This window comes from Pristiophorus japonicus, chromosome 19, assembly GCF_044704955.1.
Source record: "Pristiophorus japonicus isolate sPriJap1 chromosome 19, sPriJap1.hap1, whole genome shotgun sequence".
NCBI classification, from domain to species: domain Eukaryota; kingdom Metazoa; phylum Chordata; class Chondrichthyes; family Pristiophoridae; genus Pristiophorus; species Pristiophorus japonicus.
Window position 1 is genome coordinate 98,529,401 of NC_091995.1, and position 22,385 is coordinate 98,551,785.

The 22,385-nt window shown below is 51.4% G+C and overlaps 1 protein-coding gene across 1 annotated transcript; it reads right to left on the minus strand.

Annotated features, from left to right (window-relative positions):
- Window positions 1-957: 957 nt before the first annotated feature.
- Window positions 958-21,686, minus strand: LOC139230561 (rho GDP-dissociation inhibitor 2-like). Its single transcript, XM_070862389.1, has 6 exons — window positions 21,612-21,686; window positions 16,410-16,595; window positions 15,044-15,127; window positions 12,182-12,258; window positions 4,167-4,230; window positions 958-2,308 (listed from the first exon to the last, which is right to left on the minus strand). Exons 2-6 carry the CDS (start codon window positions 16,588-16,590, stop codon window positions 2,109-2,111), a joined length of 606 nt encoding a protein of 201 aa, XP_070718490.1. The 5' UTR covers window positions 16,591-16,595; window positions 21,612-21,686; the 3' UTR covers window positions 958-2,108.
- Window positions 21,687-22,385: the final 699 nt, after the last annotated feature.

A 22,385-nucleotide genomic window follows, 5' to 3' on the forward strand; every position in this document is an offset into this window, starting at 1 on the left:
AAAACAGAGAAGTCCTGCTACAACTGTACGGTGTATTGGTGAGGCCGCACCTGGAATACTGCGTACAGTTTTTGTCTCCGGATTTAAGGAAGGATATACTTGCATTGGAGGCTGTTTAGAGAAGGTTCACTAGGTTGATTCCAGAGATGAGGGAGTTGACTGATGAGGATAGGTTGAGTAGGATGGGCCTATACTCATTGGAATTCAGAAGAATGAGAGGTGATCGTATCGAAACGTATAAGATTATGAGGGGGCTTGACAAGGTGGATGCAGAGAGGATATGTCCACTCGTAGGGGAAACTAAAACTAGGGGACATCGTCTTAGAATAAGGGGCCGCCCATTTAAAACAGAGATGAGGAGGAATTTCTTCTCTCAGAGGGTTGTAAATCAGTGGATTTCTCTGCCCCAGAGAGCTGTGGACGCTGGGACATTGAATATATTTAAGGTGGAGATAGACAGATTTTTGAGTGATAAGGGAATAAGGGGTTATGAGGAGCGGGCAGGAAAGTGGAGTTGAGTCCATGATCGGATCAGCCATGATCTTATTGAATGGCGGAGCAGGCTCGAGGGGGTAAATGGCCAACTCCTGCTCCTATTTCTTATGTTCTTATGGATGTACCTGTGAGGATGCTCACAGGTTGGTGGAGCTGTTGAGTTGGGAGGGGCTTAGCCAGTCACGTGATGTTCACAAGACTCAATAAAACCCAGGCCAGTTGGGTTCGGGGGATCCACGATGGGGCAGGTGGTTGTGAGCCTGGTGGATGAACTGGTAATGTGTAGTGTGATTGTTAAACCTTTGCTAATAAACCAACTCGTTCTTAATAGCAATGTGTTGCTATGGATTCTTAGGCAAAGAACCCATGAAGCAAATACATTACAATATCCTATTTGAAAGATGCAAAAGTCATTCACACCTGATTAATAAAAGGATTCAAAACAACACCCTGAAAGAGATAAAGAGTTGATTCACTAATTTATTGGAAAAACATTACATGAGAGAATGGGGAGCGGCGACTGGACATTACAGTGAGCGGCGAGGGATCATTCATAATGTACAATGCATCAGGCAGCAACACGCAACACTTCAGGACCATGGTACAGCAGGAGATTGGGACATAGTCTGTGCTTATTGTCAGGTATCAGCGCCGATTGCACGAGCTGGGCATTGTTACTGAGATCACCGAGAGGGATGATGTGTGATATATGGTGTGTGAATATACACTGGGATGTATGATGTGATATATGGTGTGTGATATACACTGGGATGTATAATGTGTGATATATGGTGTGTGATATATGGTGTGTGATTTACACTGTGGGATGTATAATGTGTGATATATGGTGTGTGATATACACTGGGATGTATAATGTGTGATATATGGTATGCGATATACACTGTGGGTGCATAATGTGTAATATACACTGTGGGATGTATAATGTGATATATGGTGTGTGATATATGGTGTATGATATGCACTGGGATGTATAATGTGTGATATATGGTGTGTGGTATATGGTGTGCGATATACACTGTGGGTGTATAATGTGTGATATATACTGTGGGATGTATGATGTGATATATGGTGTGTGATATATGGTGTGTAATATATGGTGTGTGATATACACTGTGGGATGTATAGGAAACCTTTAAATGGACAAGTAACCCGTAAGAACACTGTTCAAGAAAAAGTATTGATTTTATTAAATGGCGGAGCAGGCTCGAGGGGCCGTATGGCCCACTCCTGCTCCTATTTCTTATGTTCTTATGTTTAAGTTCCTGAATCCTGCTGTAAATATTGCGTATTAGGATAAATTAATTTTATTCCAAGCAATATTCCACCCATCAGGACCAGCGTTCCTTCTCCATCTGCTCCCCAATGGGTCACCATTGCTCATCCTACACAGGGGGGCATCCCATCGGCTCACGGTGGTGATCGGCACAGCACGGTTACCTGGAAAGCTGAGCTGAGCGGGCGGGGCGGGCGGCTGTGAGGGGGTGGTTTTGGGCAGTAAGGAGGGTGTGGGCTGTGAGGGGGGGTGGGCTGTGAGGAGGGGGTGGGCTGTGATGGGGCAGCCCTCGCTGGAACTTCCTCCTCCGGCCACAGATTTATTCCTTCCATTCTTTCTTCAGACTCAAGATCCACTCCCAGGTCAGGTGGTCGAACTTGTCATCGTCGGTGAACATGGATTTGACGATGTAGGTGCCGCGAGCCGTCAGGCCCTTCGGAGCATCCTCCGAGGTGGACACAAACTCGTATTCCTCGGCCCGCGGCCCGTAGCTCCCCACCATGAACACGCTCTTTTCCACTGTGTGCAGAGAGAGGAGTTAAATAGATAAACTTGCATTTATATAGCGCCTTTTACAACCTCAGGACGTCCCAAATGCTTTACAGCCAATGAAGTACTTTTGGAGTGTAGTCACTGTTGTAATGTGGGAAACGCAGCAGCCAATTTACGCACAGCAAGCTCCCACACACAGCAATGTGATAATGACCCAGATAATCTGTTTTAGTGATGTTGATTGAGGGATAAATATTGGCCCCAGGACACCGGGGAGAACTCTTCTTCAAAATAGTGCCATGGGATCTTTTACATCCACCTGAGAGAGCAGACGGGGCCTCGGTTTAACGTCTCATCCAAAAGACGGCACCTCCAACAGTGCGGCACTCCCTCAGTACTGCCCCTCCGACAGTGCGACACTCCCTCGGTACGGCCCCTCCGACAGTGCGGCACTCCCTCAGTACTGCCCCTCCGACAGTGCGACACTCCCTCAGTACTGCCCCTCCGACAGTGCGGCGCTCCCTCAGTACTGCCCCTCCGACAGTGCGGCGCTCCCTCAGTACTGCCCCTTCGACAGTGCGGCGCTCCCTCAGTACTGCCCCTCCGACAGTGCGACGCTCCCTCAGTACTGCCCCTCCGATAGTGCGACGCTCCCTCAGTACTGCCCCTCCGACAGTGCTTCACTCCCTCAGTACTGCCCCTCCGACAGTGCGACGCTCTGTCAGTGCTGCCCCTCCGACAGTGCGGCACTCCCTCAGTACTGCCCCTCCGACAGTGCGGCAGAAGGGTGCGAGGGAACGGGATTAAAGGTTGCCACTTCTGAATCGCTCTCTGCTTGTCTTAAGGCAATCTTGCCCTGGACAGGATGCTGGGTGGGGTCGCGGGATGGCAAGGCGCTGCTCCCTCTGTCTGCCTCCGGCTGCTAGAGACCAGCACAAGGTGCGGTACAGAGAGAGGGGGCTGGTTTTCCCTCCCCTTGGATGTGTTTTTACCTGCCCTCAATGGGGGGCTCTCGATGGGCTGGGGTTCACCCCGGGCTGTGCTCAGTCAGCTGATCTCGGCTGACCACGGGGGGCTTTGTTTTTTCAAATTATTTTTCATGCTGGGGCTGTGGGCGTCGCCTGTCCCAGTGTCGCTCCTCGGGGAGGTGGTGGGTGAGCTGCCCTTGAACCGCTGATAGAAGTGTGGGGCAGTCAGCAACGTTGGTGTGAGTCTGGAGTCACCTCTAGGCCCAGACCAGGTAAGGGCGGCAGCCTTCCTTCCCTGAAGGGTCATCGGTGAACCTGTCGGGATTTTACAACAATCCGGCGGCTTCAAGGTGACTTTTCCTGGCCCCAGCTTTTTATTTCCAGGTGGGTTTTATTTAACTGTATTCAAATTCTCAAACATTCCCGCGGTAGGAATCTCTGGGTCATTCGCCAGGCCCAGAAACTTAACCAGTCCCGTCCCAAGCCCTCAAGGTTCAAAATCGGAAATAAGAATCAGCATAAGGCTAGATCTCGGTCGGATATTGGGAGCTGGTTATTATTTGGTACTGCAGGGAATTTACTGGCCAGAGTGATCTCGTATTCTGTTCTCGATCACCGAGATGGGTTGGAGAGGAATCTCCCAGAATTTTTATCCCAAATTGGCCTAAGCATTTATCTGGTTTGTTGCCTTTCCCAAGAGGTCACAGGGTGTGGGTGGCGAGTGTATATGTGGTGATACACAAGGTTTTGCGATGGTCTGGGACAGACTCAATAGACTGCCTGGTCTTCACCTGTCCGTCATTATAGGTATGTTGTCGTTGGCTATTTATCAGCGGGAGCGAATCTGTGACAGCAGTTATACCCCCGGGCAGTGAGGTGGGAAGCTGTGGACTGAGCGCATTTATCCGTCTCCTTACCTCTTATCCCCTTCCTGTAGGTGATTGCGACATATTTCAATCCTGAAACAATTTCTTTATTCACCTGCACAAACAGAACGTTTTTAGTTCACAATGAAATTAGTAAAAGCGTTCCCAGAATAAAGCTAAAGTCGGCTGGAGAGATTTCTGTGTCACTGTCTGCTGGGCTCTGGGGAGGGAATTTAACCCACACACTGCCTCTTTCAATCTCTTTACCTCATTTTTCATTAAGGTTTATTTTGGTGGTGGGTTTGAAGCTTTGTGAATGTTGAGGTGAGGCACTGGATTGCTGGAGTATTGAGTAGTTCCATCAAACACTCCCAGGGCAGGTACAGCACGGGGTTAGATACAGAGTAAAGCTCCCTCTACACTGTCCCATCAAACACTCCCAGGGCAGGTACAGTGGGTTAGATACAGAGTAAAGCTCCCTCTACACTGTTCCACCAAACACTCCCAGGGCAGATACAGCACGGAGTTAGATACAGAGTAAAGCTCCCTCTACACTGTCCCATCAAACATTCCCAGGGCAGGTACAGGGGGTTAGATACAAAGTAAAGCTCCCTCTACACTGTCCCATCAAACACTCCCAGGGCAGGTACAGGGGGTTAGATACAAAGTAAAGCTCCCTCTACACTGTCCCATCAAACACTCCCAGCGCAGGTACAGGGGGTTAGATACAGAGTAAAGCTCCCTCTACACTGTCCCATCAAACACTCCCAGGGCAGGTACAGCACGGGGTTAGATACAGAGTAAAGCTCCCTCTACACTGTCCCATCAAACACTCCCAGGGCAGGTACAGCACAGGGTTAGATACAGAGTAAAGCTCCCTCTACACTGTCCCATCAAACACTCCCAGGGCAGGTACAGGGGGTTAGATACAGAGTAAAGCTCCCTCTGCACTGTCCCATCAAACACTCCCAGGGCAGGTACAGCACGGGGTTAGATATAGAGTAAAGCTCCCTCTACACTGTCCCATCAAACAGTCCCAGCGCAGATACAGGGGGTTAGATACAGAGTAAAGCTCCCTCTACACTGTCCCCATCAAACATTCCCAGGGCAGGTACAGCACGGGGTGAGATACAGAGTAAAGCTCCCTCAACACTGTCCCATCAAACACTCCCAGGGCAGGTACAGGGGGTTAGATACAAAGTAAAGCTCCCTCTACACTGTCCCATCAAACACTCCCAGGGCAGGTACAGGGGGTTAGATACAAAGTTAAGCTCCCTCTACACTGTCCCATCAAACACTCCCAGGGCAGGTACAGGGAGTTAGATACAAAGTAAAGCTCCCTCTACACTGTCCCATCAAACACTCCCAGGGCAGATACAGCACGGGGTTAGATACAGAGTAAAGCTCCCTCTACACTGTCCCATCAAACAGTCCCAGGGCAGGTACAGGGGGTTAGATACAGAGTAAAGCTCCCTCTACACTGTCCCATCAAACACTCCCAGGGCAGGTACAGGGGGTTAGATACAGAGTAAAGCTCCCTCTACACTGTCCTATCAAACACTCCCAGGGCAGATACAGCACGGGGTTAGATACAGAGTAAAGCTCCCTCTACACTGTCCCATCAAACATTCCCAGGGCAGGTACAGGGGGTTAGATACAAAGTAAAGCTCCCTCTACACTGTCCCATCAAACACTCCCAGGGCAGGTACAGTGGGTTAGATACAGAGTAAAGCTCCCTCAACACTGTCCCATCAAACACTCCCAGGGCAGGTACAGGGGGTTAGATACAAAGTAAAGCTCCCTCTACACTGTCCCATCAAACACTCCCAGGGCAGGTACAGGGGGTTAGATACAAAGTTAAGCTCCCTCTACACTGTCCCATCAAACACTCCCAGGGCAGGTACAGGGAGTTAGATACAAAGTAAAGCTCCCTCTACACTGTCCCATCAAACACTCCCAGGGCAGATACAGCACGGGGTTAGATACAGAGTAAAGCTCCCTCTACACTGTCCCATCAAACAGTCCCAGGGCAGGTACAGGGGGTTAGATACAGAGTAAAGCTCCCTCTACACTGTCCCATCAAACACTCCCAGGGCAGGTACAGGGGGTTAGATACAGAGTAAAGCTCCCTCTACACTGTCCTATCAAACACTCCCAGGGCAGATACAGCACGGGGTTAGATACAGAGTAAAGCTCCCTCTACACTGTCCCCATCAAACATTCCCAGGGCAGGTACAGCACGGGGTTAGATACAGAGTAAAGCTCCCTCTACAATGTCCCATCAAACACTCCCAGGGCAGGTACAGTGGGTTAGATACAGAGTAAAGCTCCCTCAACACTGTCCCATCAAACACTCCCAGGGCAGGTACAGGGGGTTAGATACAAAGTAAAGCTCCCTCTACACTGTCCCATCAAACACTCCCAGGGCAGGTACAGGGGGTTAGATACAAAGTTAAGCTCCCTCTACACTGTCCCATCAAACACTCCCAGGGCAGGTACAGGGAGTTAGATACAAAGTAAAGCTCCCTTTATACTGTCCCATCAAACACTCCCAGGGCAGATACAGCACGGGGTTAGATACAGAGTAAAGCTCCCTCTACACTGTCCCATCAAACAGTCCCAGGGCAGATACAGGGGGTTAGATACAGAGTAAAGCTCCCTCTACACTGTCCCCATCAAACATTCCCAGGGCAGGTACAGGGGGTTAGATACAGAGTAAAGCTCCCTCTACAATGTCCCATCAAACACTCCCAGGGCAGGTACAGTGGGTTAGATACAGAGTAAAGCTCCCTCTACACTGTTCCACCAAACACTCCCAGGGCAGATACAGCACGGAGTTAGATACAGAGTAAAGCTCCCTCTACACTGTCCCATCAAACATTCCCAGGGCAGGTACAGGGGGTTAGATACAAAGTAAAGCTCCCTCTACACTGTCCCATCAAACACTCCCAGGGCAGGTACAGGGGGTTAGATACAGAGTAAAGCTCCCTCTACACTGTCCTATCAAACACTCCCAGGGCAGATACAGCACGGGGTTAGATACAGAGTAAAGCTCCCTTTACACTGTCCCATCAAACAGTCCCAGCGCAGATACAGGGGGTTAGATACAGAGTAAAGCTCCCTCTACACTGTCCCCATCAAACATTCCCAGGGCAGGTACAGCACGGGGTGAGATACAGAGTAAAGCTCCCTCTACACTGTCCCATCAAACACTCCCAGGGCAGGTACAGGGGGTTAGATACAGAGTAAAGCTCCCTCTACAATGTCCCATCAAACACTCCCAGGGCAGGTACAGTGGGTTAGATACAGAGTAAAGCTCCCTCAACACTGTCCCATCAAACACTCCCAGGGCAGGTACAGGGGGTTAGATACAAAGTAAAGCTCCCTCTACACTGTCCCATCAAACACTCCCAGGGCAGGTACAGGGGGTTAGATACAAAGTTAAGCTCCCTCTACACTGTCCCATCAAACACTCCCAGGGCAGGTACAGGGAGTTAGATACAAAGTAAAGCTCCCTCTACACTGTCCCATCAAACACTCCCAGGGCAGATACAGCACGGGGTTAGATACAGAGTAAAGCTCCCTCTACACTGTCCCATCAAACAGTCCCAGGGCAGGTACAGGGGGTTAGATACAGAGTAAAGCTCCCTCTACACTGTCCCATCAAACACTCCCAGGGCAGGTACAGGGGGTTAGATACAGAGTAAAGCTCCCTCTACACTGTCCTATCAAACACTCCCAGGGCAGATACAGCACGGGGTTAGATACAGAGTAAAGCTCCCTCTACACTGTCCCATCAAACATTCCCAGGGCAGGTACAGGGGGTTAGATACAAAGTAAAGCTCCCTCTACACTGTCCCATCAAACACTCCCAGGGCAGGTACAGGGGGTTAGATACAGAGTAAAGCTCCCTCTACACTGTCCCCATCAAACATTCCCAGGGCAGGTACAGCACGGGGTTAGATACAGAGTAAAGCTCCCTCTACAATGTCCCATCAAACACTCCCAGGGCAGGTACAGTGGGTTAGATACAGAGTAAAGCTCCCTCAACACTGTCCCATCAAACACTCCCAGGGCAGGTACAGGGGGTTAGATACAAAGTAAAGCTCCCTCTACACTGTCCCATCAAACACTCCCAGGGCAGGTACAGGGGGTTAGATACAAAGTTAAGCTCCCTCTACACTGTCCCATCAAACACTCCCAGGGCAGGTACAGGGAGTTAGATACAAAGTAAAGCTCCCTTTATACTGTCCCATCAAACACTCCCAGGGCAGATACAGCACGGGGTTAGATACAGAGTAAAGCTCCCTCTACACTGTCCCATCAAACAGTCCCAGGGCAGATACAGGGGGTTAGATACAGAGTAAAGCTCCCTCTACACTGTCCCCATCAAACATTCCCAGGGCAGGTACAGCACGGGGTTAGATACAGAGTAAAGCTCCCTCTACACTGTCCCCATCAAACACTCCCAGGGCAGGTACAGCACGGGGTTAGATACAGAGTAAAGCTCCCTCTACACTGTCCCACCAAACACTCCCAGGGCAGATACAGCACGGGGTTAGATACAGAATAAAGCTCCCTCTACACTGTCCCATCAAACACTCCCAGGGCAGGTACAGCACGGGGTTAGATACAGAGTAAAGCTCCCTCTACACTGTCCCATCAAACACTCCCAGGTCAGGTACAGCACGGGTTCGATACAGAGTAAAGCTCCCTCTAAACTGTCCCATCAAACACTCCCAGGGCAGTTGAGATTAAAATCAGAATTAAAAGCGATCGAACTCCAAAGATCAGATGGACTCTGAGTGTAGAGTGGTCTGCTCTCTCTCTCTCTCTCGTGTTGCGGAAATAGCTGAGGAACATTGTCCAGTTGATAGGGACAAAGTCCTTTTCAAAACATAATTTTTGTTAAAATACATTCAGATCTCTGGAACTGTCGCTAACATGTGATGGTCATGGCAATGTGTGCCCCAGTGAGCATGCTCACGGGTTGGTCAAGCTGTTGCATTGTGAGTGGCTTAATCAATCATGTGATGTTCACAAGACTCAATAAAACCCCGGCCAGTTGGTTCGGGGGATCCACGATGGGGCAGGTGGTTGTGAGCCTTGTGGATGAACTGGTAATGTGTAGTGTGATTGTTAAACCTTTGCTAAAAACCAACTAGTTCTTAATAGCAATGTGTCGCTATGGATTCTTCAGCAAAGGACCCATGAAGCAAATACATTTCACTCAAAAGCCAACCCTGCATTATATATTAGAATGTTTAACCCACAGTTCTCTGACAATGCCTCTTTAAGACAGGAAAACAACAGATCCTGTCCCAAATGAACTGAACTGTGTAGACTTTGGCCAGCGGTGTTTCCGATATTTCGCATCATTGCCGCTGCACTGAGATTGATGAGTGTGTTGGAGCTCAGAGTGTTTGTTTAGAAAGCCTCACAGACCACACATACCATGTGTGAAAATCTTCCAGTCCCACATTCACACACTTTCTGACTCCCGCATGGCTGGAGATTTGCAGATAAATATGTACGGACTGTAAGAGCCCCAAAAATACGTGGCTGTGTGAAAACACTGAAACCTCGGAATTAACCAGGTCAACAAAAGGGAGGCCAAAATTCACTCGACTTTGAACTTCTCAAAGTCAATCCTTGTGATAGTCGCGGCTCACAAATATGAGGGGCATTTACTGTGGGCTGTGGAAGGGGCAACAGGATTTCTCCCGTTCTCGGTCTATTACAGATACTAAGCTCAACATGTGTCTCAAAGAGGCCTTTGCCTCAATACTGGTGAGAGCATCTGTTGCCCCTCGGGGGGGGATATATCGGCCTCAGAGTGGGCCAGGGGCAAATTCACCAGGAATGATACCCGGGGGCTGAAAGGGTTAAATCCCGAGGACAGTTCGCACAGATTGGGCTGGTGAAGAAGATTAAAGGGCAATCTGATCGAGGGGCTTAAGATGATTAAAGGAGTTGATGGGGTAGATTGAGAGAAACTATTCCCTCGGGTGGGGGGGGAGTCCAGAACAAGGGGCAGCACCTTAAAATTACAGGCCGGCCGTTCAGGGTGATGTCAGGAAGCACTTCTTCACACAAAGGGCAGTGGGAATCTGGAACTCTCTCCCCCAAAAAGCTGAGATTGAGAGATTTTTGTTGGGTAAGGGTAATAAGAGATATGGAACCAAGGCGGGTAAATGGAGTTAAGGTACAGATCAGCCATAATCTAATTGAATGGCGGAGCATGCTCGAGGGGCTGAATGGCCTCCTCCTGTTCCTGTGTAACAGGCTCGAGGGGCTGAATGGCCTCCTGTTCCTGTGTAACAGGCTCGAAAGGCTGAATGGCCTCCTGTTCCTGTGTAACAGGCTCGAGGGGCTGAATGGGCCTCCTCCTGTTCCTGTGTAATAGGCTCGAGGGGCTGAATGGCCACCTGTTCCTGTGTAACAGGCTTGAGGGGCTGAATGGGCCTCCTCCTGTTCCTGTGTAACAGGCTCGAGGGGCTGAATGGGCCTCCTCCTGTTCCTGTGTAACAGGCTCGAGGGGCTGAATGGGCCACCTCCTGTTCCTGTGTAACAGGCTCGAGGGGCTGAATGGGCCTCCTCCTGTTCCTGTGTAACAGGCTCGAGGGGCTGAATGGGCCTCCTCCTGTTCCTGTGTAACAGGCTCGAGGGGCTGAATGGGCCTCCTCCTGTTCCTGTGTAACAGGCTCGAGGGGCTGAATGGGCTTCCTCCTGTTCCTGTGTAACAGACTCGAGGGGCTGAATGGGCCTCCTCCTGTTCCTGTGTAACAGGCTCGAGGGGCTGAATGGACCTCTTCCTGTTCCTGTGTAACAGGCTCGAGGGGCTGAATGGGCCTCCTCCTGTTCCTGTGTAACAGGCTCGAGGGGCTGAATGGGCCTCCTCCTGTTCCTGTGTAACAGGCTCGAGGGGCTGAATGGGCCTCCTCCTGTTCCTGTGTAACAGGCTCGAGGGGCTGAATGGCCTCCTCCTGTTCCAGTGTAACAGGCTCGAGGGGCTGAATGGCCTCCTCCTGTTCCTGTGTAACAGGCTCGAGGGGCTGAATGGGCTTCCTCCTGTTCCTGTGTAACAGACTCGAGGGGCTGAATGGGCCTCCTCCTGTTCCTGTGTAACAGGCTCGAGGGGCTGAATGGACCTCTTCCTGTTCCTGTGTAACAGGCTCGAGGGGCTGAATGGGCCTCCTCCTGTTCCTGTGTAACAGGCTCGAGGGGCTGAATGGGCCTCCTCCTGTTCCTGTGTAACAGGCTCGAGGGGCTGAATGGGCCTCCTCCTGTTCCTGTGTAACAGGCTCGAGGGGCTGAATGGGCCTCCTCCTGTTCCTGTGTAACAGGCTCGAGGGGCTGAATGGGCCTCCTCCTGTTCCTGTGTAACAGGCTCGAAGGGCTGAATGGGCCTCCTCCTGTTCCTGTGTAACAGGCTCGAGGGGCTGAATGGCCTCCTCCTGTTCCAGTGTAACAGGCTCGAGGGGCTGAATGGCCTCCTCCTGTTCCTGTGTAATAGGCTCGAGGGGCTGAATGGCCTCCTCCTGTTCCAGTGTAACAGGCTCGAGGGGCTGAATGGGCCTCCTCCTGTTCCTGTGTAACAGGCTCGAGGGGCTGAGTGGCCTCCTGTTCCTGTGTAACAGGCTCGAGGGGCTGAATGGGCCTCCTCCTGTTCCTGTGTAACAGGCTCGAGGGGCTGAATGGGCCTCCTCCTGTTCCTGTGTAACAGGCTCGAGGGGCTGAGTGGCCTCCTGTTCCTGTGTAACAGGATTTTGTGAATGTACAGGTGGAGGCTGAGGTGCTGTTCAGTCAGAGAGTAAACCTCCCGAACTGTCCCTCTACACACTGGCACACACAGGGCCAATTCCTCAAAGCGTGGAGATTGTCGCCCTCTGACTTAGTGCCAAAACAGGCGTGAGATTCACTCGGACAAAATCACCAACCAACTGGGATAGACTGTACGATTGAGGAATGGGTTGGGTGGTGATGAGCGGGAGCAGTGTCTGTGCAACTGAACCAGACCCACTTGGTGACGAATAACGAAAGGAAACGCAGAATGTGAGCCAGACCTTGAAGTGTATTTTGACTTTGTAGGACACACCTTCCTTCAGCACGATCTTACTGTTCTTCAAAGCCTTGAGGTCACCTGGTGAAAGTTTAACAATCTGTCAGAATCAGGGACAACAAATGGAAAGACGTGCATTTCCATAGCGCCTTTCACCACCACAGCGCTTTCCAGCCACAAAGCATTTTTTTGGAGTATAGTCACTGTTGTAATGTGGAAAACGCAGCAGCCAATTTGAGCACAGCAAGCTCCCACACAAGCAATGTGATAATGATAATCTGACAGTGCAGAACTCCCTCCGTACTGCCGCTCCGACAGTGCGGCACTCCCTCAGTACTGCCCCTCCGACAGTGCGGCGCTCCCTCAGTACTGCCCCTCTGACAGTGCGGCGCTCCCTCAGTACTGCCCCTCTGACAGTGCGGCGCTCCCTCAGTACTGCCCCTCTGACAGTGCGGCGCTCCCTCAGTACTGCCCCTCTGACAATGCGGCGCTCCCTCAGCACTGCCCCTCTGACAGTGCGGTGCTCTCTCAGTACTGCCCCTCTGACAGTGCGGCGCTCCCTCAGTACTGCCCCTCCGACAGTGCGGCGCTCCCTCAGTACTGCCCCTCCGACAGTGCGTCACTCCCCCAGTACTGCCCCTCCGACAGTGCGGCACTGCCTCAGTACTGCACTGGGATGTTGTGCTCAAGTCTCTGGAGTGGGACACGAACCCACGACCTGACTGAGAGGCGAGAGTGCGACCCACTGAGCCACGACTGAGCTGAAAAAGAGGAAGGTGTAAAGGGTGTTCCAGAGACGGTGAACAGGAGTTGCACCTGGATGCAGGCACCTCAGGAAAGCACATGGTTACTTGGCCGGGACACATGTGGACAGTGGAGCTGGAGGTGTCTGGGAGATGGTCAGGAGGTATGTGGGAGATGATCAGTGCAGCCTCTCTGCAGCCTTAGACAGAGGACATGTGGGGGTGGAGGAGTTTAGACATTTTTTAGTTGAGCGAAAAGCTTGGGTGTTTCTGTAAATGTTAATTGGTTCATTCCGAGATGCAGAGATTGGGTGCTGGGATCGGAGCAGCGTACTGACAGGTCGGCTCACACTGTTTACCACAAAGCCCATTTAAGGGAGCAGCAGAGTGCAGAGTGGGACGTTTGTCAGGTGTCAGTGAGCGAGATTTTATCGTTTCCCCAGCGAGAGCTCGGGGCCAGCTTCCTGAGCGAGGGTTTCAGTCCCAGGGCGGGGTGGAGAGCTGTAGGGTTGTGGTGTAGTGAGCGAGCTCATTCTGCAACCTCCCTCCATATTGGAACCTGTCCTTTTTGAAACATTGTGTTGTAATATTAATAAACAATGTGTGGCGGGAGTAAAACAAATATACATATTTTGTTTAATAAATCATTTATCAGACTCAATGTATCTGAGACTGGTGCTAGTTGTGTTACAAATTACAACAGTTTAAGAGTCCTTGTGTGTCCACCATGACTGAGGGTCACTCTGCAGTCGCTCTGCATTTCCCCAAAGGAGGCGAGATTGTAAATATTATGAAAGATTAAAAAAAGAGAAAGACTTGCATTTATATAGCGCCTTTCACGACCACCGTAAGACCCAACGCGCTTTACAGCCAATGAAGTACTTTTTGGAGTGTAGTCACTGTTGTAATGTAGGAAACACAGCAGCCAATTTGCGCACAGCAAGCTCCCACACACAGCAATGTGATAATGACCCAGATAATCTGTTTTAGTGATGTTGGTTGAGGGATAAATATTGGCCCCAGGACACCGAGGAGAACTCCCCTGCTCTTCTTCAAAATAGTGCCCTGGGATCTTTTACATCCACCTGAGAGAGCAGACAGGTCGGGAGAGGGCTGGTGTGGAGTATTAACACTGGCACGGACATGTTGGTCTGAATGACCTGTTTCTGTGCTGTAAATATTCAGTAATTCTACTGAACATTTCCCCCTCCACACCCGCTTCCAGAAAGTTATTTTCAGCCCAGAGATTTATCCCGATAACAAGTCGTGGCAAGAAATCGCTGCTTGTGTGATAGGTGTGTGTGACTAATTTATTCTCTGCCTTCCAGCTCCCAAATACTCAGACCCTGTGTGACACAGTGATTGTGTTTTGGGGACATTGGCGTTGCCAATACTTGATGGGAAATGGCGAGGGGGGGGGCGGCAGGGTGTTGGAGTGGCAGATAGGGCCCTGGAGTCTCCAGGGATTAAAGATTCATCTCGTGGGATGTGGTGGCCAGCAGAAACCTGAGGGAACATCATTGAGGCGAGAGGGAAATGGTCCATCCTTTTCATTTTCATTGAATATTTTGAGCGATGAGTTATACTGGAGATGGGGAAAGGCTGCTTTCCTGAGCTGGGCAGTTGGAGGTGGGCAGTCAGGCGATGGGACCGCCAGGAATACATCGAACCATAGCCGGCACCTCGGGAGCAGGAGTAATGTTGGGTCATTGACTTGCGCAACTGAGCCCGAGTCTGCTGACAGAGGAGATGCAGGGCAATGATCTCACACAGCTCCCAGCAACCCCCAATGGGGTTACGGTTCGTGCCTGGGTTCTGGCAAAATGAGATGCTCCGTTTACACTCTGCGAAAAACTCTTCAGTTGGAGGCCTGCCAATCATGGCCCCCCCACTGACCAAGACCACATATTTACATCGGAGCCTGGTCCAATGAAACTGTTTATTGACAGCGGGGCTACCTGCCCCAAATGCCCCAACTGGCCTTTACCCACATCCTGTTGTCGCACACCACTCCAATGACAATATATTACACTGTGTCCCCACATCCTGTTGGCACAACCAGTCTTATACCCACGATGCCCTGCAGGGGTGTCCCGACTCCGGACATTTGTTATTGGCCTTACCGGTGAGGTCGATGTTGATTGGTTCCGGCGCCTCCGCACAGACAAGAGTCATTCGGGTCACACTCACATTGGGCACATTGGGATCTAGAACAGGAATCAGGATGTCACCGTTTGAAGCCCTTACTTGAAAACTGGACAGCCAATCCCAGCCAACATCCTTCCAAAGCACAACCCTCGACCCCACCCACCCTCTCCCATATCGCCACCCACCCACCCACTCCTCATATCCCCCAACCCCACCCACTCCTCATATCCCCAACCCCACCCACTCCTCATATCCCCCAACCCCACCCACTCCTCATATCTCCCAACCCCACCCACTCCTCATATCCCCCAACCCCACCCACTCCTCATATCCCCAACCCCACCCACTCCTCATATCCCCCAACCCCACCTACTCCTCATATCTCCCAACCCCACCCACTCCTCATATCTCCCAACCCCACCCACTCCTCATATCTCCCAACCCCATCCACTCCTCATATCTCCCAACCCCACCCACTCCTCATATCCCCCAACCCCACCCACTCCTCATATCCCCCAACCCCACCCACTCCCCATATCCCCCAACCCCACCCTCTCCCCATATCGCCACCCACCCACCCACTCCTCATACCCCCCAACCCCACCCACTCCCCATATCCCCAACCCCACCCACTCCCCATATCCCCCAACCCCATCCACTCCTCATATCTCCCAACCCCACCCACTCCTCATATCTCCCAACCCCACCCACTCCTCATATCCCCCAACCCCACCCACTCCCCATATCCCCAACCCCACCCACTCCCCATATCCCCAACCCCACCCACTCCTCATATCCTCCAACCCCACCCTCTCCCCATATCACCACCCACCCACTCCTCATATCCCCCAACCCCACCCACTCCCCATATCCCCCAACCCCACCCTCTCCCCATATCCCCAACCCCACCCTCTCCCCATATCCCCAACCCCACCCACTCCCCATATCCCCAACCCCACCCACTCCCCATATCCACAACCCCACCCACTCCTCATATCCCCAACCCCACCCTCTCCCCATATCCTCACCCACCCTCTCCCCATATCGCCACCCACCCACTCCTCATATCCCCAACCCCACCCTCTCCCCATATCCTCACCCACCCTCTCCCCATATCCTCACCCACCCACCTTTTCCCCATATCCCACCTATTCCAGAAACACACACATTACACTGACTGCCTCAATATCTGTCCCAGGTAACTTATCCTGCTGCCCTTTGGGTGAAAAGGTTCCCCTGCCTTCCCCAGGTACACCGAGCATTGAGCGTGAGCCCCCGTTGGCGGGATTGCTGGGTAATGACTGGGGTAGAGTTGGCCGCGTATTGGTTTTCTGCACTGACCTGCTACCAGGGGCAGCCCCTCCCCCAACAGGGTCTTCTTGTATTTAGCCAGACTCTCATCGTCCTGATCCAGCTGCACAATTTCAGCCAGAGACTTCTGGGCAGGCGCTTTGTAGTTTAAGACCTTTTCCTCTTCGCCCTCCTCAACCACAAGTTTCTCGTCGTGCTCCTGCTCCGTCATTGTGCCTGAGAGAAGAACATGGAGAGGGATCATTGCAGGGAATCCTGAGCATTCGCTCCTTGTCCTTTCCCCAGGCAGTCTTTGGTTGCAAGAGTCCTGACCAATCACCGCGGTCTCAACCAAGTGGCCCAGTCTTAGCGCGAGAGCCTAAGCAGCGACTGACTGCAGGCTATTCAACCTGAGGGGTGTAATGTATTTGCTTCATGGGCTCTTTGCTGAAGAATTCATAGCAACACATTGCTATTAAGAACCAGTTGGTTTATTAGCAAAGGTTTAACAATCACACTACACATTACCGGTTCATCCACCAGGCTCACAACCACCTGCCCCATCGTGGATCCCCCGAACCCAACTGGCCGGGGTTTTATTGAGTCTTGTGAACATCACGTGACTGGCTGAGCCACTCCCAACTCAACAGCTCTACAACTATTTTGGTAAAACTTTTAAATCAAGTGCCCTTTTTTTTTTAAGGGCACCAAAACCAACAAATTAACAATTAAGATTAAAGGGAACCTTGTCAACTTAATTGAATTTAAATTCCCCAGCTGCCATGGTGGGATATGAACTGAAGTCACTGAATAATTAGCCCAGGCCTCTGGATTACATAGCCACTACACTACTGTACCCCTTATCAACAGCTCCATAAACCTGAGCATCCTCACAGGAGCATACGTCACAGTTGGGGGCAGGGCCTCAGCCGTCGATCAGGATTGACTCCTGGATTCGAGGGGGAATGGGAACCCTGGCTGACCAAGCCCAGTGGGTCTGTAGCCAGCCACTGAGAGCAGTATCAAGGAGCAGAGGTTAGGGCCGGGAGGATGATGGGGAGGAGAGAGAAGCATTGGTTACACGCAGAGGGTTGTTAGAACAGAGGAGTGCTTTACCTCAAAGGGCAGAGACTACGGGGTCCACGGTCAATTCAGTGGATTGCCTTGGGCCATTTCCTTAAAGGCACTATACAAATGCGGGTTGTTGGTGTTGGAGATAAAGGCAGAGACTAGCATTGGCTTTTCTCCCAGGAGGCAGTGAGTGGATATCGCTTTGAATTTCGCTGGGTCACAATCCTGGAACTCCCTCCCTAACAGCACTGTGGGAGCACCTTCACCACACGGACTGCAGCGGTTCAAGAGGGCGGCTCACCACCACCTTCTCGAGGGGCAATTAGGGATGGGCAATAAATGCCGGCCTGGCCAGCGACGCCCACATCCAAGGAACAAATATTTTTTTTTTTAAATTTGCATTTGGATGTTTTAGTTTTTCGCCTGTGTCTATTTTGGCCCATGCTTCTGACCCGAGACACTGACTTCTTGTTACACTTCCTTCTTCCGATTTTTCTCACTTTCCCTCACTGGTCAATATCTTATGGCTTGGTGTGAAATGTATCTGCCTTTGTCATGTAACACTGTTGTAAAGTGCCTTGGAAAGTTTTACTATATAAATAAACATATTATTAAGTTATTATCTGCAATCCTCCAATTCTGGCCTCTTGTGCATCCCCCTCATTTCCACCACTCCACATTGGCCACCGAGCCTTCAGCTGCCTGGGCCCCAAGCTCTGGAACTCCCTCCCTAAACCTCTCCACCTCTCTCTCCTCCTTTAAGAAGTTCCTTAGAACCGAGCTCTTTGACCCAAGCTTTTGGTCCCATGTCCTCATATCTCCTTATGTGGCTCGGTGTCAAATGTTGTAAGTGCCTTGCGATGATAAAGGCACTTTGGAGTATAATGTGGGAAAATGTGAGTTTATCCACGTTGGCAGAAATAATATAAAAGCAAATTACAATTTAAATGGAGAAAGATTGCAAAGTGCTGCAGTACAGAGGAACCTGGGGGTCCTTGTGCATGAAACACAAACAGTTAGTATGCAGGTACAGCAAGTCATTAGAAAGGCAAATGGAATGTTGGCCTTTATTGCAAGGGGGATGGAGTATAAAAGCAGGGAAGTCCTGCAACAACTGTACAGGGTATTGGTGAGGCCACACCTGGAGTACTGCGTACAGTTTTGGTCTCCGTATTTAAGGAAGGATATACTGGCATTGGAGGCGGTTCAGAAAAGGTTCACTAGGTTGATTCCGGAGATGAGGGGGTTGACTGATGAGGATAGGTTGAGTAGGTTGGGCCTATACACATTGGAGTTCACAAGAATGAGAGGTGAGCTTATCGAAACATATAAGATAATGAGGGGGCTCGACAAGGTGGATGCAGAGAGGATATTTCCACTCATAGGAGAAACTAAAACTAGGGGACATCGTCTCAGAATTAGGGGCCACCCATTTAAAACTGAGATGAGGAGGAATTTCTTCTCTCAGAGGGTTGTAAATCTGTGGAATTCTCTGCCCCAGAGAGCTGTGGAGGCTGGGTCATTGAATATATTTAAGATGGAGCTGGACAGATTTTTGAGCGATAAGGGAGTGAAGGGTTATGGGGAACAGGCAGGGAAGTGGAGCTGAGGCCAAGATCAGATCAGTCATGATCTTATTTAATGGCGGAGCAGGCTTGAGGGGCCATAGGGCCTACTCCTGCTCCTATTTCTTATGTTCTTATGCTATATAAATGCAATTTGTTGTTGTTGCATGGAACAGGAGGTAGTGACTGACAGCCCAGGGGTGTTGAACAAATAGTGGGGTTGAGGAAACTGTTGAGGTACAGAGTTTGACCCGAGGGACCCCAAGGCTGAATTGGGCCTCAGAGGGCAGGGTCAGAGGGCAGGGCCAAAGCCCAGAGGGCAGGATCAGAGGGCAGGGTCAAGGCCCAGAGGGCAGGGTCAGAGGGCAGGGTCAAGGCCCAGAGGGCAGGGTCAGAAGTCAGGGTCAAGGCCCAGAGGACAGGGTCAAGGCCCAGAGGGCAGGGTCAGAGGGCAGGGTAAAGGCCCAGAGGGCAGGGTCAGAGGGCAGGGTCAAGGCCCAGAGGGCAGGGTCAAGGCCCAGAGGGCAGGGTCAGAGGTCGGGTCAAGGCCCAGAATGAATGAGATAAGTACATGAGAAAGGATTAGAAGGCACTGTTGAATAGGGTGCGATGAGGAGGGGTGGGTGAAGGCTTGTGTGGAGCATAAACCCCGGCATGGACCCGATGGGCCGAATGGCCTGTTTCTGTGCTGTACACGCGAGGTAATTCTCATCAAAAGCCAGTTGCACACAATTGTTTCCCTGCTCCGAACCCAATCAATGGAGCTTTGCAGAACCTCATAGTGGGGTCCGGATGGACTGTGCCTTTAACCGCCAGTGGCTGTCGATAGTTTTCAGAAGCACTCAGGTGGGGGGAGGGGGAGACATGAGGCCGATACTCTCTGGAGTTTCGAAGAATGAGAGGTGATCTCATTGAAACATACAACATTCTTACAGGGCTTGACAGGGTAGATGCAGGGAGGGTGTTTCCCCCCGGGCTGGGGAGTCTAGAACCAGGGGTCACAGTCTCAGGATAAGGGGTCGGCCATTTAGGACTGAGATGAGAGAAATTTCTTCACTCAGAGGGTGGTGAATCTTTGGAATTCTCTGCCCGAGGGCTGTGGAGGCTCAGTCTTTGAGTATATTCAAGGCCGAGATCGATGGATTTTTGGATATTAAGGGAATCGAGGGATATGGCGATTGGGCGGGAAAGTGGAGTTGAGGTGGAAGATCAGCCATGATCTTATTGAATGGTGGAGCAGGCTCGAGGGGCCGAATGGCCGACTCCTGCTCCTGATTCTGATATGCTGCTGTTGAAAACTGACAACCAATTCTCCCCGCCCTGCTCTAAAGGTGTCGGCCCTTGCTGAGGTTCAGTCCTGCCTGTTGCCTGCAGCCCATTCAGCATCTCGTGCCACTGGTTATAATTCTCGGGTGAGGCCACGTTGTGAGTCCCGACAGGCAGGTTAATCATGGGGGCCGTCACTTGCCAAGTCCGACCCCTGTGTCTGACCTGATTCTGAACCTGCCAGCAACCAGCAGCAATGATCTGACTGATCCCCAACCCAAGGCTTGTCATGAATCTACTGGCATGGACATCCATTCATAATCTAGCACAAAGCTCATAAAAGTGACAGAGTTTAGACGGTGCATAAAATTTGAACACGGATTCTTTCAACGAGATTTTTTGTGTGTGCTGTAATTCTGTCACTGGACCAATAATCCAGAGGCCGTGGGTTCAAACCCCATCATGGGCAGTTTGAAAATTTGAATTCAGTTTGAAAAATCAGGAAATAAAAAGCTGGGGCCAGGAAAAGTCACCTTGAAGCTGTCAGATTGTCGTAAAATCCCGACAGGTTCACCGATGACCCTTCAGGGAAGGAAGGCTGCCGCCCTTACCTGGTCTGGGCCTAGAGGTGACTCCAGACTCACACCAACGTTGCTGACTGCCCCACACTTCTATCAGCGGTTCAAGGGCAGCTCACCCACCACCTCCCCGAGGAGCGACACTGGGACAGGAGACGCCCACAGCCCCAGCATGAAAAATAATTTGAAAAAACAAAGCCCCCCGTGGTCAGCCGAGATCAGCTGACTGAGCACAGCCCGGGGTGAACCCCAGCCCATCGAGAGCCTCCCATTGAGGGCAGGTAAAAACACATCCAAGGGGAGGGAAAACCAGCCCCCTCTCTCTGTACCGCACCTTGTGCTAGTCTCTAGCAGCCGGAGGCAGACAGAGGGAGCAGCGCCTTGCCATCCCGCGACCCCACCCAGCATCCTGTCCAGGGCAAGATTGCCTTAAGACAAGCAGAGAGCGATTCAGAAGTGGCAACCTTTAATCCCGTTCCCTCGCACCCTTCTGCCGCAGTGACCCTCCGCTCACAGAGACAGACGGCTGCACTGGGCGAAGCCATTCACCGGTCAGAGTGCAAGGCAGAGGGTCTGAGAACGTTCAGTCACCGCGTGTAACAGGAAGCAACGATTCAATCTCACAGGAAGCATCGCAGCACATCGCAGCTGAGAGAGAGAGACAGAGACGTTAATCGCAAAAATACCTCCCGTTACTTTTAGTTAATTTTAACCGCGACGTAGCCTCTGGCAATGGGAGGCTATAAAACCACGGTGCAGGGACCGACACTCACCGTTGGAGCTGCTCGAGGATGCTGGGCAGGTACGCTGCGATTCTCCGTAAACTCGTCGTCAAACCGGAGCCAGGAAATGTGCCCACTGATGTCACATCAGCTAATGCGAAGCACAGCTTCTGATTGGCAGAGGGTTGGGCTTCCAGACTGCCCCCAGTGTGTTCCCTCAGGCTGTGTGTTCCCTCAGAGTGTGTTCCCCCAGTATGTTCTCCCTCAGACTGTGTTCCCCCAGTGTGTTCTCCCTTAGACTGTGTTCCCCCAGTGTGTTCTCCCTCAGACTGTGTTCGCCCAGTGTGTTCCCTCAGAGTGTGTTCCCCCAGTGTGTTCCCTCAAGAGTGTATTCCCCCAGTGTTCTCCCTCAGAGTGTGTTCCCTCAGGCTGTGTGTTCCCTCAGAGTGTGTTCCCCCAGTATGTTCTCCCTTAGACTGTGTTCCCCCAGTGTGTTCTCCCTCAGACTGTGTTCGCCCAGTGTGTTCCCTCAGAGTGTGTTCCCCCAGTGTGTTCCCTCAAGAGTGTATTCCCCCAGTGTGTTCCCTCAGAGTGTGTTCCCCCAGTGTGTTCCCTCAAGAGTGTATTCCCCCAGTGTTCTCCCTCAGAGTATGTTCCCTCAGGCTGTGTGTTCCCTCAGAGTGTGTTCCCCCAGTATGTTCTCCCTTAGACTGTGTTCCCCCAGTGTGTTCTCCCTCAGACTGTGTTCGCCCAGTGTGTTCCCTCAGAGTGTGTTCCCCCAGTGTGTTCCCTCAAGAGTGTATTCCCCCAGTGTATTCCCCCAGT

Coding starts and splice junctions, on each gene's coding strand:
- LOC139230561 (XM_070862389.1), bottom strand. CDS start 16,590: ATGACGGAGCAGGAGCACGACGAGAAACTTGTGGTTGAGGAGGGCGAA. Junction 12,259..15,043: donor AATCAACATCGACCTCACCG/GTAAGGCCAATA, acceptor AACTTTCACCAG/GTGACCTCAAGGCTTTGAAG. Junction 4,231..12,181: donor AAGTCAAAATACACTTCAAG/GTCTGGCTCACA, acceptor CTGTTTGTGCAG/GTGAATAAAGAAATTGTTTC.